This window comes from Meleagris gallopavo, chromosome 5, assembly GCF_000146605.3.
Source record: "Meleagris gallopavo isolate NT-WF06-2002-E0010 breed Aviagen turkey brand Nicholas breeding stock chromosome 5, Turkey_5.1, whole genome shotgun sequence".
Taxonomy (NCBI): Eukaryota; Metazoa; Chordata; class Aves; order Galliformes; family Phasianidae; genus Meleagris; species Meleagris gallopavo.
The window spans coordinates 42,256,978-42,274,547 of record NC_015015.2 but is presented as its reverse complement, the minus strand read 5'-3'; the positions used below and the strand labels follow the sequence as shown (position 1 = coordinate 42,274,547).

General features: G+C 36.9%; 1 protein-coding gene across 3 annotated transcripts in view; it reads left to right on the top strand.

Moving 5' to 3' along the window:
* The window catches only part of PTPN21 (protein tyrosine phosphatase non-receptor type 21), a 38,965-nt gene extending 21,395 nt beyond the window's left edge, over positions 1–17,570 (top strand). For 2 of the 3 annotated variants that reach the window (XM_019615817.2, XM_010711805.3), the window contains exons 7-20: positions 664–751; positions 973–1,061; positions 1,976–2,063; positions 2,279–2,358; positions 3,491–3,592; positions 4,246–4,306; positions 5,306–5,390; positions 7,443–8,905; positions 11,175–11,312; positions 13,833–14,054; positions 14,654–14,782; positions 15,090–15,324; positions 15,846–16,006; positions 16,861–17,570. In XM_019615817.2, coding sequence (XP_019471362.1) covers positions 664–751; positions 973–1,061; positions 1,976–2,063; positions 2,279–2,358; positions 3,491–3,592; positions 4,246–4,306; positions 5,306–5,390; positions 7,443–8,905; positions 11,175–11,312; positions 13,833–14,054; positions 14,654–14,782; positions 15,090–15,324; positions 15,846–16,006; positions 16,861–16,989 — 3,070 coding nt within the window. In that variant the 3' untranslated portion in view covers positions 16,990–17,570. The remainder of the gene's footprint in view (positions 1–663; positions 752–972; positions 1,062–1,975; positions 2,064–2,278; positions 2,359–3,490; positions 3,593–4,245; positions 4,307–5,305; positions 5,391–7,442; positions 8,906–11,174; positions 11,313–13,832; positions 14,055–14,653; positions 14,783–15,089; positions 15,325–15,845; positions 16,007–16,860) is intronic. The other variant, XM_003206659.3, reaches the window with a different exon arrangement.

Here is a 17,570-nt window from a genome sequence, read left to right as displayed (position 1 = left end):
AAACTATGATGGAGAAGGTATTAAGAGGCATAAGAATGAACATGACAAAGTTTTTCAGGTAGAGATAATGCCTTCTGTGAGATCAACTGTAGTATTTAGGGAAACACATGATTTTAAGCCCTGTAATGCTAGTGCAAGTTAGTGAAAAAAGACAGCAGGTTTCATAAAAAATACCACCTTAGCTACAAATTTTATCTTGCTGAAGTTTTCAAACCATTACAATTAAAACTCTGTTAAGATTTAGAAAATAACTCTCTCATCAAATTTGATGTAGTTCCTTGTATACTAAATTTGTATACTGCAGTAGGAGAAATTCAGGTCTTTAACATGTGTGCTGGAATACTTCTTATCAAAAAGTGAGAAAATAAGGTGACAGTGATGAACAGGGATGTAATGATTTTCTGCCATCAGCAGAGACAATAATTTTAACTGGTATTTGTTGCCATTTCTGGTGGAGATGACTAAGATAAAGAAGTAACCAGAATCACAGCATAAAGGCTGAGACAGGTTTTCAGACCTTGGTACAAATGGAAACAGTATGTTTTGATGAGTGTCTGATAGTCTTGGTGGTGTTCTTGTAGATTTAATGGTGTCATTCAGAGTAAAACAAATGTATTTTTTATATTGTTGACTGTATTAGTTGATCACTATTTTCTTTTGTAGAGGCCTTACTCCTCCTGATGCAGAAATGTTATATATGCAAGAAGTGGAGAGAATGGAGGGCTATGGTGAGGAGACCTATCCTGCAAAGGTAAACGGGGCTTTAATTTTTGTCTCAATTTCTTTTCTTCCCTATGTAAAAATAGCTGCTTCCTGTTAAAACTAAAAGCAAATAAATATTAATATCCTCAAAACAAAACACATACTAATTTCTCCTCTCTCCTCAGAATTCTGAAACTGTTTATTTCTCATACAGCTTTGCTTTCTAAGTATTTTTCTGTATACGCATAATTTTTTTGCAACTTTTTCCAGGACAGCCAAGGAAGTGACATATTCATTGGAGCATGTCTTGATGGTATCTTTGTGAAACACAAAAATAGCCGACCTCCTGTTGTATTTAGGTTAGTATTGTTCTGTATTAAAATATCTTTATAATATCCTATACATAATATTTTGTGTATGTACGTCATTAGCATGAAAGACTCTTAGATATGATGTGTGCTTATTTGTTTCATAAACCTGAGCATTATCTTCTAGTCCTTATGCTAAATAAATACTGAATTTCGAGGGAATCATAGAATGGCTTGTGTTGGGAGGGACCTTAAAGACTACCCAGTTCCAGCCTTCTGCAATGAGTTGGTTGCCTCCCACCAGCTCAGGCTGCCCAGGGCCACCTCCAACTTGGCCTTGTACATCTCTAGGGATGGGGCACCCACAGCTTCTCTAATTAACCTGTTCGGATGCATCACCACCTTCTGAGTAAATAATTTCCTCCTAAAACCTGAACTAAATCTCCCCTTCTAGTTTCGAACCATTACCCTTGGTCTTATCACCATCAAACCATGTAAAATGTTGGTCTCCCTGCTGTTATAAGATCTCTTTAAATACTGAAAGGCTGAAGGGAGGTCTGTTGGCTATACAATTAATCCCTTTAAGCTGGATTAATTCTAAGAGATGAACATGTAATACACATTTAATTGTGAAACATTTCTTGAGTCAAAAAGGAACATCTCTGTCCACAGAACATATAATGTCCTAGGATACACACATCAGTTTACTTAGCAATATTCACATGTGCAACTATCCAATAATCTCTCATATATTTTATATGAAAGTATGAGAGTTAAATGGTAACTTTTGCATCAGTGTTTGGAATTCATACATTTTTATTAGTTAGACTGTTATTTAATGTTTTGCTAGTGTTACTTAATGTTTTGCTAGTTAAGTTGTAGACATGGTCTCTGTAATTCAGTTGTATTTTCTGTGGTTTGAAAAACATAGCTCACCAGTCATGTTCTGTTCCTTTTGTCTCTAGGTGGCATGACATTGCCAACATGTCCCACAACAAATCATTTTTTGCATTAGAACTTGCAAACAAAGAAGAGACAATCCAATTCCAAACGGTGATTGAGCTTTTTATTTTTATTTTTTATTTATTTTTATATTTTTATTTTGTGTTCGGAGGGACCTTAAAGACTACCGAGTTCTTTACTTTTTTCACTTTTTAAAATCAGTTAATAGCAATTTAGTCTACAAAATTTCAGTGACTTCTATGAGAGTAAGTGATGAATATGTATATTTTGACTAATGAGCAAATTTTGGTTTTGTTTTTTGGCAGGAAGATATGGAAACAGCAAAATATGTGTGGAGGATGTGTGTGGCTAGACACAAATTTTACAGACTAAATAAATGCAGCTTGTAAGTAGAATACTTTAGCAGAATACTTGGTGCCCTTGAAGTTCCCATGAAAAGCAAAATTTATTATAACTTCTGTAATTTCTATAGTATCATTTTTAGATTATACTATGTATGGCTTGTATTTTTTTCCGTAATCGTCTTTGAGATCATTCTTATGAGCAGTTTCTCAAACTTGCACTTTAGTATGATTTATAATGGAGGACAATATTAAGTACTGAAAATCTTACCAAAAGTAGTAATGTTTGACCCCTGGTGCTGGATCTCAGTGCTGTGACAGACTTTAGTTGCTTTGGAGGCTATTATTGCTAGAATGTTTGTTGGAAGCACTGGGATTGGGTTTGGCCTGTGATTAGGTGAACTGCCCTGAAAGGACACTCTGAAGGCCTTTAAAAGGGCGGGAAGTGTATGTGAAGCACTCCTGAAATGTGCTGGATTGACAGCTGAGAGGTATGTGGTCCTTTGGATATTCATGGAATCCGTATAGCTCAAGTAGCACCAGTATGAAGTAAATTTAATACAATTCATCAAATTAAATTTGAATGGGCTGGTCTCCAACTTGTAAATCAAGGGTTGGAATTTGAGCTAATCATTTCCACTGGTACAGATTTCTTTTAGTTAAGTTATGTTGGACAGAAATAGAGAAACAGCCCCAGTAAGTTACCCACAGAAAGCTATCTACGGAGGTGTTGATTTAAAATTCCCTACAGTTAACAGAATATTTTGTACCACAGATGATTCACTGGCATGGTTAATTCTAACTCTTCTTTTTAGCAGAGTAAGATTAATTTGCAATAAAATAGCTCTCACATCTCTAAGCTTGTAAGGCTGGCTGCCATTTGAGAGAGTTGAGAAGTGTTAGTAGCAGTGGTGCATTTCTGGAAACTGTGAATTGCAGTTTGAATAATATCAGTTCTGTAGAGTTCTATAGTTCTGTCTTGAATGTCAGTCTCTAGGATTACTTACTTTTGATCATTTCACAATATGGTTTTATTAATAGGAAAAGTCATAAAAAACACTGTAATTATCTCCATCCTGTGACTCCCAGTCATCTGGTGCTGCTGCTGAAAACTCTTATGCATGCCTGTACTAAGTTCAGACTGTTTTTCTTTATCTGCATGTACCTTGTATTTAGAGATTCCCTGGACTCTCCACCTGAGGAGGGCTCTCAGAAATCTTCACTCATTCTTTCCCTTCCACGCTTTCCAATCCTTTCTCGTCCTTCACTTCCCAAAGGGTGAGCTGAAAAATCATTTTTCTTTCTAGTATCTGGCATCTGTATTACTCTGCCTTTTTTTTTACTTTTCTGCTGCGGTTAACCTCTGTCTTGCTGCGGGAGTACTGGTGCAGTGTAGGGTGAGGAAAAAGGAGCTTAAGGTTTTTTAACAGTCCAACATGGAGGCAGTCCAATAAATTATGAAAAGTTATTATCGTTAGCTAAAATGTTAAAGCATATAAATTCTCATATAGCATAGTCATACTTTCTGGTTTCTCTAACACTGCAAAAGTCAAGGACCACTTTTAAGCAATGTTATATATGATCTTGCAGAAGAAGTTACTTACAGTGTGAGATTTTCTATGGGGTTCAGGTTTGGAACTAGTTCCCTATTACCCTTCTGCACAGCTTCAGGGCCATTTTCTTTTTATACTTTATATAAAAGAGGTGCGAAGAAATAACTGAGGTGTTTTGATCTTGGTTCTGTGATTCTGCTCATGGCAGTGATGGTTTATGCAGAGAGCTCTTATATTGTGAGACTGTTGGCAGGACTGCTTAACAATGGTGCAAAAAGTGCAGAGTGATTTTTAGCTGACCTTGGGAGGTCTTTCCAAGGTTTGAAATAAATCTTGGTGTTGTAAGAATCATCTCTCACCATAAGATTTCTTCTGTAGACAAACACAGCCCATTACAGTGAATCCTGTTAGAAGGCGGTCTTCTTCCAGGATGTCTATGGTAAGGAGAGAAAATAGTTTTATACAAAGGCTGCTCCGAAAGTAATGCCTCCTATTTTATCATGTTGGCCCACGGTGTCAGGAGTGGATGTTGGTGGTATGGCAGTAGGGGTTGAATCCTCCCACCAGTGTTCCATTACGTTTTATTGCTGTGTGGCAGATAGCAGCAGAGGGGCAGTCCCACATGTGTATGATGTGGTGTATGATGTGAAAGTGTACATGAAGTAAAGGTGTGGAATTCCTCCACGTGGAAAAAAATTGCCCATTAACATGTATTGACTTTTGCTGAACACTGGTGGAGATCAGACAGTGGATGTGAGCACAGTGAGGTTGTGGGTGGTGCATTTCTGCAGTGGTGGCAGCAGTAATGTTTCACCTCTAGTGAAATCTGCTAGTGCAGATTTTTCTGAGCACAGCATGCAGGCTCTTGCTCATCACTGGTGAAAATGCATAACAAATGGTGGTGACTATATTGAAAAATAGTGTTTTGCAGCTTAAATCCTGCTCTATCAAATAGTGTTCTTGTGTGCTTGGTATCTGTTTTAGTTTCCATTGAAATAAATAGGAGGCATTGCTTTCGGAGTGACCTATGTATTTGCACTTATAAGGATTTAAATGGTCTATGAAACAGATGTCAATTTCCTTCAGAGAAGTAAAATAAGCAGTGAGAAAGATGAAGTTATTATGTGAAAACTGTTTCTGACTTGTTGAAAAGCTGTTATGTAACTTCTGATTAATGGAATTAAAGTGACAGCAGTGAAAAAAAATTTAAAACATTTCTAATTTGCTCACTCTATCTTAGAGACTATCCTGCATGTCAGATGGCAACATATAATGATTATTTTTTTAATATATAATTCTTGTATGATCTTTCCTAAGGAGAAACTTAGTTGCAGATTTAGAGAAATGGCTTAAGACTAAGAGTCTCTGTGTGTGTAATTGTCAAGGACTCTGTACTTAAATAACGAGATCTTTAACTAATGATAAAATTCTTACTTAGCCCAAGCCTCAAGCTTATATGATGCCTCCACCACCTCAGCTGCATTACAATGGTCATTATACTGAACCATACGCATCTTCCCAAGGTGAGTTGTAGCAGATTTGGAAAGTTCCAATGCTTAAATAATTTTAAACAGGGTAGAAAACAGCAAATCTTGTGATTTTTATGGAGTCTTTTATTTTATGAAGTTTAAGATCACAGTACATCACTTTGAAGGTAAAAGCTATAATTGTGTTTATAGCTACTTAGCTAGAGGTAAACATGAGACAGGTTGGTAAAGCAACAGTCACCAAGGTACTTGCTGCTAGTCTACATTTATGCTGATGTGAAAAGTGAGATAAGAGAAGAGGTAGTTAAGGTAGCAGGTACAGCAACTATTGATTATGATCCCTTGTGTGAATCTGATTATGTTTTCTGGTTTACGGAACAAGCTGGTATATTATGGCATTCTGAGATTCTTGTCAACATCGATCTTAATAACTGCAAAGACTAACTAGGCCCCCAGACAATTTAATAAAAAAAAAAAAAAAAAAGGAAAGGAAAGAAGAATAATTCTCTTCCTGCATCCCATTTTTAAGCAGTTTCTCTCTGATTTTGCTAGACTGCAGGGTTGGGAATGCAAAGGCTTTGAAACATTTCTTTGGGGAAAAAAAGGAAAAACAGAATTCTTAAGGAATGCACACTCCTAATCTAAGCTGTTCCACTTTGGAGTCATGGCTGTTTTCTCTGCTTTTTTGATGGTTACGCATAGAGTGTTTACGCAACACAGTTTGTGCCCTAGAGAGATTAATCTCATCTTTTGCAAATTTGCCTCAGTTTTGACTGTGACCTTTCAGTCTGCAACTCAGCTAGTTAAAAAAAGACTCATAATAACTCATCATAAGGGAACGAGCACATTTTCAATGTAAATAGTTGTATAAGTTGTATATCAAAAGATACATAGATTCAGAATGTACCTGAATTTTTTCCAGTACGGTGTGGGAATCATTGCTTGATGCAGTGAAGGCTATCAGACTTCTTAATTCCTACTGTACAGATCCTACTTTTGAACATTTTTTTCACAAACAAAAGAGTTTTTGGTTGTAGGTAATTTCATTAAAATGAATATGGAAATGTTGAACTTAGAGAATCATAGAATCATAGAATGGCCTGAGTTGAAAAGGACCACAATGATCATCTAGTGTGAACCCTCCCTGCCATGTGCAGGGTTGCCAACCACCAGACCAGGCTCCCCAGAGCCACATCCAGCCTGGCCTTGAATGCCTCCACAACCTCCTTGGGCAACCTGTTCCAGTGCATTACCACCCTCTGTGTCAAAAACTTCCTCCCAAACCTCTCCTGTTTTAGTTTAAAACCATTCCCTCTTGTCCTATCACTATTCACCCTCGTGAACAGTCATTCCCCCTCCTGTTGTATGCACAATACCTAGAATACATATTCTGCACACTAATACATAGAACTTGAACTGTTATATCATAAAAATCTGAACAACGACTTAGTTGTTCTCTCCTGCAGCTGGGCAAATTGTACAGCCAGTGAAGTAATTGTTAGAGTACTAAATGTATATTGTCTGTAAACTTCTAGAAAATTTTCTTTACCCATCAGTGGTAATATTAATGTGCAAACTGTATATGGTTCTTGTTTAAACTGGATCCAAATTTTCTGGATAAAAGTTGATTTTTTTATTTTTTTTTTTTGAAGTGCTTGTGATCCACCTATGTCCTGACAGTGTTATGAGGAGAGAGTGTTTGTTTTTTCTTGCTATATAAACTGATCTCATTAGCCTATTGCAAACCTAGGTGTAGATGTTCGTTCTTTCAGTTAGAACGGTTTAAAATCTTATATGGATTTTACTTAATTTAAAAGTAAGTAGCAAACCTATTGTAAACTGAAGAAAGCCCTTATAAAACAGAGGTAATGCTTTCCAGTAGGAAATTGCATCATCTATTCTGGTAAATATACATGAGGTATCTACAACATCAAAAAAGCCATGTTTTTTCTCTTCCCAATTGAAAACATAGCAAAATGTGACTGAGATTTTGAAAGTCTGAAACATCACTTAGCTACATCTTAATAGAGAATATCTTTGTTGTTCAAGGTCTTGAACATAAAGATTGTTCTTAAACTTTACTTTCAGATAACCTCTTTGTGAGCAGTCAGAATGGATACTACTATCACTCTCAGACTAGCTTGGATAGAGCCCCTCATGACTACAGTGGTCGAATCCGCAATGGTAGTGTCTATAGTGCACATAGCACAAACTCCTTGAACAACCCACAGCATTACCTACAGCCATCTCCCATGTCCTCTAACCCAAGCATTACTGGGAGCGATGTCCTCAGAACTGATTATGTTCCATCACATAGACATAGTGCCCTAATTCCACCATCTTATCGGCCCACACCAGACTATGAAACTGTGATGAGACAACTCAATAGAGGAATGGTACACACAGATAGGCAGAGTCATTCAATGAGAAATCTTAACATCAGCAATACTTATGCTTACAGCAGGCCTGATGCCTTGGTTTACAGCCAACCTGAAATACGAGAACATGCCCACTTCACTTCCCCACAATCTAACCATTATCCATTTAACCTGAACTACAGTTTTCATAGCCCATCCCCCTATCCCTATCCTGCTGAGAAACGTCCAGTTGTTGGGGCAGTCAGTGTGCCTGAGTTGACAAATGTGCAGCTCCAGGCTCAGGATTATCCAGCACCAAATATAATGAAGACCCAAGTCTATCGACCACCTCCCCCGTATCCATATCCAAGACCTGCAAATAGTACTCCAGACCTTTCTCGACATATCTACATTAGCAGCAGCAACCCAGATCTAATCACAAGACGAGTTCATCATTCTGTCCAGACATTTCAGGAAGACAGCCTGCCTGTGGCACATTCTCTACAGGAAGTCAGTGAGCCTCTAACATCGGCACGCCATGCTCAGCTGCAGAAAAGGAACAGTATTGAAATAGCAGGCTTGACTCCCAGCTTTGAAGGAATAAGAATAAAAGAGAGGACCATGTCAGCATCTGCAGCAGATGTGGCTCTTCCAAGAGTTATTTCAGAAGGGTCACAGCCCAACATTCTGATAGAGAGAACAAAGCAAAAAGAAAATGAGCATGATGAAGGTGTGAACTGTGATCACAAGAAAACCCTTTCAGATGCCACTATGCTGATTCACAGTAGTGAAGAAGAAGAAGAATTTGAAGAAAACAAAGCTAGTACTAGCCTCTCTCCTCTTCCTGAAGATCAAACCCAGCTTTCATCCATTATGGGTGGCTATTCTCATGATTCTGTACTCACCTACCCCTATAGCTCAGTTGCTTCATCTACTGGCCCTTTGCATATTCTTGAGCCTAAATTACATATTTCAGAAACGGAAAAGAGAATGAAAGATATAAGTCCAGTTCATTTACTAGTAGAAAACCAAGTACAGAGAAGAGGGGAAGGACTGCTTACTCCATCTATGTCAGAATCTGACCTTACCACATCAGGGAGATACAGAGTAAGGAAGGATTCAGTAAAGAAGAGACCTGTGTCCGATCTTTTGTCTGGGAAGAAGAATATTGTGGAAGGCCTTCCCCCACTAGGTGTAAGTGGATATTATTTCTTGTTTTATGTTGTTTCAGGATGTTCTGTGGCCAGAGTTATGTGGGGTTTCTAAGTGTTTTTGTTTGTTTGTTTTTTAAATCAACCTATGTTTTTAAAACATACAAATTAAAAGTTACTTTAAGCTTTATCTTTATTCTTCTATTTTTCTCTCATTAACTTTGTTTACTTATATTCTCTGCTTTGTCTGAGTTTTGTTTGTGTAGTCCTCCCACACAAATCCAACTCTGCAGCCTTCATCCATCTGACATAGCTAACCTAGTTAGCAACTGGTTTTTAGTTCTAGATCCCAAATTCTAGCCTCCCTATCCTTATCTGGAATAGAACCAAATTTGTCTGTTCCACTACCAGCTTTCTAATATCAGAACGTCCCTCACTGAAAAATCAGATATAGCTGAATGTTTAACTTTTTAATTCTTTTATCTTCTTACTCTGACCTAGGAGGATAATCTGACACATAAGGCAATAAATTCTTTGCTTGTGTTCTCTTCTTTTCTTTCCTCCATACCTGTCTCTTTTCATATCCTTCCCTTTTTGCCTTGCCTTCAAGCTGTTTTTATCTCACTGAAGTTATTTCTTTCTTGCTGTGCCCCTTTCTCCTATTCCAGTCTTACAAAACCATAAAAAGAAATCAGTTGAACACTGTGATTTTCCCATTTCCTACAATCCCCTCTTTGTAGAAACATCGAAGTCTGCTCGGGACTGTACGATTTCACTTGCACTCTTTATCGCTCACTGTGTTTGGTTTTATTAGTTCCTGGCCTATTTCAGCATGCTAATGGAGGAATACTTTTTAATAATTTAATAATTTTTTTGCTTTTTTTTTTTCCCATTGATTCTTGCTAACTTTGCCTGCCTGAATTTGTGTCGATTAGATTTCTGCACAAAAATAGATTTCTGGTCTGCAGTGGAAATGCTGTACAACTTCTGCTGCTGTGCAGTAACTGTTACAGCTGATACTACAAAAGCTAATCTGAAGTAAACTATGTGTTTAAATTATTGCTATACTCTTTAACTTTTTATGTGGGACTTCTTATATGTAGAACTGAACACAGTTAACTTAGATCAATTTCATTTTATTTAAAAATTGTTTTTCTAAATTTCCTGCCTTGTGTTAGGTGGATTTAGAAAAGAGGTGATAGCTTTCTCTTTATATTCACTTTTAGATAGACTCACTTTGTATTTTTTCTTCGAAAGATATGTTTTCAGACATTGATGGGTCTACCAAAATCATACCTTGCCTTTTCTTTGTGATAGCCAAATAAATATTTAAATCAACTTTTGAAATGAAGTTGATATTAAAACTTATTTACTGAGCACTTCCAGTGAAATACTTTCTAGGTTAGTAATATTTAAGAGTTCTGTTGCAGAATAGAGAACTGCGGTTTTGTAATCATTATTAAGATGAACTGCCTTGAAACAAAAGCTGCCCCGCAACTCATTTTGCATTTTGACTTTCCAATGAACTTCTGCTGTGTTTATGTTCACTTTTAAAAATGGTCTCAACCTCTTACTCTGTCATTCTTTACTGCCATTTAGCTCTTGGAAACATTGAAACCATTCAAGCAGAATGCCCATATTTTCAGGTTGTTGTTTTTTTTTTTTTTTTAAAGAGCTAAGCTGAGCAACCGAAGGGATGATAATTTTCACATTTATGCTTTCTAAAAGAATAATTTGAATTTATCCTTACATTAGAATCTCCTGTTGATATTTTTCTCTAATAAGATTCAAGTCTAGTTCAGGACTCAGATCTGCCTGTTCTTCTGTGTTCATATTTTGTATGTGTGTTTTATTGCAGAAGTAGTCAAACATTTTATTATATCTAAATAACTTATAATCTCATTGTTATGGCCATCTGTAGAGAAGAAAAGCATCTAAAAATTGTCTTGCAAAAGTTTATTTTATTTATGTGTTTATTGGTTGGATAGTGATTCCAGATCTGTCCAAGGTTATTTATCTAGCGTAGCTACCTCACAACCTCGGTTGTGAGCTTTGTAGGAAACAGTATTTGTCATTCTTGTGCAGTTTCATTAACCTGTCTGGAATGAAGACAGACTTGTGTTGTGTCCTTGGAGGAATGTTGTCCCACCACTCTAATCTCACTGCAATGCTTATTATGGAAAAAAAAGTCAAAGCTGTTTGCCGAAGGGGTCAAAGGAAGTATCCTTTGCTAAACTGAACTCACCTGGGTTCTGCTTTATAACTTCATCTGCTTTTAAAAAATATTCGTAAATTTTAGCTTTTCTTTTCAGGGCATGAAAAAGAATAAAACTGATGCAAAAAAAATAGGGCCTCTAAAGCTTGCTGCCCTAAATGGACTAACTTTGGCTAGAATGCCTCTGCCAGATGAGGGGAAAGAGGAATCAACAAGAGCAACAAATGATGAACGGGTATGGTGAATTTTTTAATCTTTGATTTCTCATTTACACAAGTGGTTTTTCAAAATCAATTGCATATGAATAGTGCTTTGTGTCAACTTCAAAGTGCTCCGATTCAGAGCAACTCAAGCACTGAGAACACAAACAAAATGAAGAGTGAGACTTCTGATTGTGAAGTATTGCTAGAAGTATTAAGTGTAACTCACGTTTTTCTTTAAGATGTAAGATGATGGTGATTCTACTCATGTCTTACCCTTTGAACACAAAGGAAATCAATTAGTATCTTCTGATACATTTTTATGCGAAGTCTTTCTGTTTTCTCACTAATTTTTTGGTCACTTTCCATAATGAAAACAGATTAAACTTAAAATTCTGAGTATTGGCCTGAATTTGATTGTAATGATTAGTAATTTATGTAATTTTTACAGTAAATTGTGTAGTCAAATTACATCCCTAGGATACAGCTTGTGGAGATTGTATTTATGTTTTCCTCACATGGATCCCTGGAAGTATAGATGCTGAAATTTTATTTGCTGAAATTTTAAAATCACAAAACAATTTCGGATCGCTGAGTAGAGAACAACAGGTTTTAGAACTGAGGATCATTCTTTGAGAAAAGTAAGACTTCACCTACTTGTACCAGGGTAACCAGCATACAAACGTACTTCAGCCTGCCTTGTGTATTGTTACATAAGTGCAGGAAAGTATGATATATAGTCAATCAGCAGTCTGTAAAATGCTATTTACAACAGTGCTGTTATCACACATTTTACCAGGGAGAAACTACATACACCAGGGTCTGTGGTGATTATTGTATATACCCTGACTAGTGGTCTCTTTGGAATCTAACGATGGTTGGACATCCTCAGCTGCTGAACACCATCTGCCTCCGTTTGTTGACAGTCACTGAGCAGGATTAGAACCTGAAGGGGCAGTCACATTCTGACTACTAGCAGTTTTAAGGAACTGGCCAAGAAAATTAATTGCAAGTTACACAGTAGAAATTTGGTCTTGTAGTTTGAGGGCTTGGATTGAGATTTATAGGAGAGAGATTTGACTATTAAATTGAGCTATGCTGAAATGGCTTTCTGAACTATATACAATCATTAAAGATAGTAGGGGAGGTCATAAGTTGACATCACATTGTTAAAATACACGTCTACATTTAGTACCTATGTTGGTTATTTCCTCTTGTTTGTAGCTATCATCTCTTCCTGGGTTCATGTTAATTTAATTCAGCCATATTACCACCCAGCTAGTTTTGCCCAAAGTGTTGAGGGAGAAGAAAAAACTGTAAAGTCAAGTTATGAGGAAGATGCAAATCTCTACGTGTTCTCTTCAAGTAGTCATGTAGAGGAAGAAAAGGTAGCATGAAATTGCAATGATTGAAGAATCAGTACAAATCAGATACATGACATGAAAGAAAGTCCAGTTTGGAGATATTTTTAGAAGACAAAGAAAGACTTTATAGTTATTCAGTGCCTGTTTTATTGCTCACCTAAGTGTTACTATCAGATTAAATTAGAAAATTTAGCCTAAAAATATTAAAGGAGTTTAGACAGTTAATGTACTGATGTAAATTGCATATGAAGGAGGTCTTACATCATCCTCTGCAGCATTTGGCATTGAAGTCATTTGATACAAGATACTTTTCTGATCTGATACTACAGAGCAGTTGCTGAAAGAGGATGGGGACATGTGACATAGATGAAATTTTCTGGCTGAAATCTTACATATTTTTCCTCTAATTATTGTTGGCAAAGAGATGCTGACATTCCAGAAGTGTCTTATGATTTAGAAAGAACTTGGTTTCGAAAGAATAAATCTTTCGGTGGGCTAATTTAATAAATCAGATTGAATTGTACTACTAGAAAAAAAATCCTGGTTTGATACTTAAGTTACAGGAGGTTGTAAGAGGGCTTTACTGCTGTCTTCAATGTTTAATGTTTTCAGTCTAAGTAAATGTGGAATACTGAGGGGGAAAGATAAACTCATTACTGAGGCAAGCATTTTGCTTTAAATCTGAGGAGTTTGTCTTGACTCGAGACAATTTTGACTTGGGGGGTGGGGTGGAGGGAAGAGATGAGGGCAACACAGTTAAATGAGATTTTAAAAATGATTTAACAAATGTGCTTTGTCAAGAAGGATGAGAAATGAGTGTGTCTCACTTAAAAGTATTCAGAGAAGTTTGTAGTGTAGCATAATCACTGGGTTTAACCAAATATTTATTTTCCCAACTGAGTTGCCTTTATAGAAGCTAAAAAGCAGTTCTTGTTATTCACCAGTATTATCCACCAATCTAGTGAATTATAACGGGATTTTTAGGCAGTTTTCACTTGAACAAAAGTCCTGCTAGTTAGAATTGCTTCTAATACGTTCTGATATGTTTGTAAAAATAATACTCGTTTGAAAAACGTAACAAAATTGTACAGCAGGGGAAAATACGTATGTTTTATCTTTTGTGAATTGCATATTAAAATAGACTCATTTTAGAGTGTGGCTTCATATGGTTATCTTTTTTCTGTCTGTTAGTGTAAAGTTCTGGAACAACGGTTAGAGCAGGGGATGGTATTTACTGAATATGAGCGCATTCAGAAGAAAAGGCTTATGGATGGTGAGTGCTCAATAGCTCGGCTTCCTGAAAATGCTGAGAGAAACCGGTTCCAGGACGTCCTCCCTTATGATGATACCAGAGTAGAACTAGTCCCAACCAAAGAAAATAACACGGGTTACATCAATGCGTCTCATATCAAGGTGAGAGAAATGATGTTGGAGAAATGTTTTCCTCCCTCCCTCTACGCTTGTTTTTTGTGGGAAAGATGAAAACTGTTTATCCCCACAGTCTGGAAGAATAATAGAGGATTAATTATTAGAGAGGTCTTCGTATTTCGCTTCTGTGTTGAAGAGGTCTTCTGTATTGATCGTCTCTCTCCTATCTCTCCCATCTCTCTCCTGATTGATACCAACAGAAGACATTCCATTCTTCCAGTAGTTATGAAGGCAGATAGCTTTTAAACAAATTGGGATTCCTTGCAATGATTAAAACATTTTTTCAACTCCAGTGAGAATAATTATTTCTTCATTTTCTGTACCTTCAGGCTAGATCCACAATGGGCAGTAGTCCGGGTCCTTGCTTAAGTTTTCTTTAATGGTTAGAGGAACAAATGAAGCTAGAAGGAATTCTGGTCTTCCATAATATTCTGATGCCCTAAACTAAAGAGGCAGATATAAATCAGAGTGCCTATTTCTGAGCTGTTGCTATCTTTTTGAGTTCGTGGATCTTAAAGTAGCTGACTAAGAAAATGAGGAAAAGATTTTACATAATTAGTAATCTAATCTATTTCTTTTTATAGATCTCTGTTGGTGGCATAGAGTGGGATTACATTGCTACACAGGGCCCTTTGCAGAATACCTGTCAGGATTTTTGGCAGATGATCTGGGAACAAGGGATTGCCATCATAGCTATGGTGACAGCAGAGGAAGTGAGTATAAACCAGGTCAGATCTATCCCTGAACCTTATGCAGTTTTGTTCTGATTTGTTAGAAGAAGGGGCTTTTTGCTTCAACAAGCAGACCAGTCAAAGATAATTTTCTGATGACCCCTCTGTATTGCTTTCCTTGGCAATTCAGGAAAATCTAAATTTGCAAGTTCTTTCCCATGGAAGACTGGTTTATTTAGTGAAAAAACAAAGCGCTGTAGTAGCACTTAAGAGAAATACAATTGTTACAAGAACATTAGTTGTTATAAGTGTCTTTGCATCTCTGTTAAGCAAATGTTTTACTCTTAAGGAAAGCGGGAGAGAAAAAAGCTTCAGATACTGGCCACGTCTTGGCTCAAGGCACAACACTGTAACATATGGAAGATTTAAGATAACCACACGATTCCGTACTGACTCGGGCTGCTATGCAACTACAGGCCTGAAGATTAAACATCTTCTCACAGGACAGGAGAGAACAGTTTGGCATTTGCAGTATACTGACTGGCCAGAACATGGCTGTCCAGAGGATTTAAAGGGATTTCTCTGTAAGTTGTATTTAATGGCTTTCTTTCATTTTTATTTATTTATTTATTTTTTAAATCACCTAAGATGTCTGCTAAGCATGAATTAAATTGTGATAATTACACCAGGCATGCTACTGCAAAAGATATATTTGTACCAGAAAGAGATGCTGAATTATATTTCTGGCAGGAATATTTCTGCTGTTTTGTTAAAGTGACCATTTAAGTCAAAACCCAAATATATAATTTAGTAAGAAGTCATATAGGTTAAAGCATAACTACAGCAAGTACGACACATTTGAATATGTGCCAATAAGCTGGTTTTAGTGGGGAACAGAGGAACAAGGAAAACTTTACAGAAATTGGATGATTTTTGCAGACCCGTATTGCTCTAGTTGGTTTATGACTTACAGTTCATGCGATATGTAATTTTTCTGTGGGATGTCATTTGCTAAATTACTACTTGATGGTCGTTCAGTCTAACAACATTGCTTGTGTAACTTTATCTCCTGAATTTATTATTCTCATTTCGTTCAACTTAATAGCATACTTGGAAGAGATACAGTCAGTGCGGCGCCATACAAACAGCACTGCAGATCCTAAAAACTGTAATCCTCCTGTACTGGTGCATTGCAGTGCAGGTGTGGGACGAACAGGAGTGGTCATACTGTCAGAGATCATGATTGCTTGCTTGGAACACAATGAGGTGATCTATTTTTCTTTCTAATTTTTGATAGTGTTAGGTAGTAAAGAGTAAATAACCTGCCTAATAAATATGTTATTGCTGTTCATCTGAGCTTTCTCAAGGTATGGCCTTTGGAAAAGTCTTTACAATTACGGTTGAAAGTGCTTTTGGCAATTTAATAGAAGTTAATAATCTTCTAGTTTCCCACTTACACACTGGGTAGTGGAATGCTCAGTTGGATTCTTAACTGTGTAGGATGTTGAGTCACTCAGTGGAACAAGGTACGCCCTGGGCTACTAGGCATGTTTCAGGATTTTGCCCTGACTTTAACACTTTTACTTCATGCCTTAGTTTTAATAGTTAATATTAAAGAACATGTTTTGTAGCTGGTCTCTATGCTTTTTATTTAACATTTTTGTTCCTAAGTGTAGTAGTATTTGCAGTATGGGTCTCAGCAGAGGACAAAGTGGTAGTTTAATTAGTAAAACCTAGTCTTGTGATCCTTTAGCCAGAAGTATACAATTACAAAGGATTTAATAATAACATTATGTTCAATCTGAGACTCAACAAACTGATTGTTTTATCTGTTTCTTTGTCCTAATACTGTGACAAACTTTTGCAGCCATCAGATTTTTGAGGATGCACATATCCCAGAGATAGACAAATATTGCACAGGTGAGGAAGTTGAGGTAGACACGTGGTCGGTGGTACAGTGAAGTCTGTAGTACAGGTTTGGGCAATGCATTGTCAGAGGTGAAACTAGAGCAGTTCATTCTGTCCCCAGATCACTGGTACTGTTCTGAATCTCCTGCTGAGAAAGTGCCAGCAAGTCTCCTTGCTCACTTGTAATGGCTTTTTTTTTTTTTCCCCTCCAGATGCTGGACATCCCACGAGTGCTGGACATGTTGAGGCATCAGAGAATGATGATGGTGCAGACTCTTTCTCAGTACACTTTCGTCTATGGAGTTCTCATTCAGTTTCTCAAAAGTTCTAGACTTATATAATCCCTGCCAATCCCTAAGGGACACTGCAAGAGTTTACAGAAAGAAAGCTACAGTTGTCCAGGCAGACCTGCTTTTACTTTTTTTTTTTTTTTCTTCGTATGATGAATCACACGGTTAACTTTTAGGGCTGGTATGTGGCTGTTAGATACAAGTCAGTGTAGCAAAGCAGGATCTTCACTGGACTAAATTCTTCCCATGTTCAGCTGCAGCCGTATTAGGGAATGATTTTACTTGTACTGGTCTTTAGTACTTGTACATGTTTTTTTAGAGTGGTGGGGAAAATAAATTTCTAACAGAATGGAAATACATGGCACAATTTACTAACTTTTTTTTTAACATTATAATGAACTGTGCAAAAGCTAAAAGTTGTGAATGCACATGGGGAGAGAAAACTGCTTCTTGGGGATGTCAAGGTCTTACACACAGTTTCTGCTTTCAATTTTATATTTAGAACAATACATCTATATTTTTTAAAATGAAGTTTTGGTTTCCTCTGGCTTACTTAGCAGAACTAGCAGCTCTCAGATACTCTAAGTTGTTGCTTTAAGGGCAGTTATTTTTCTATTCAGCTTTTTTTTTTT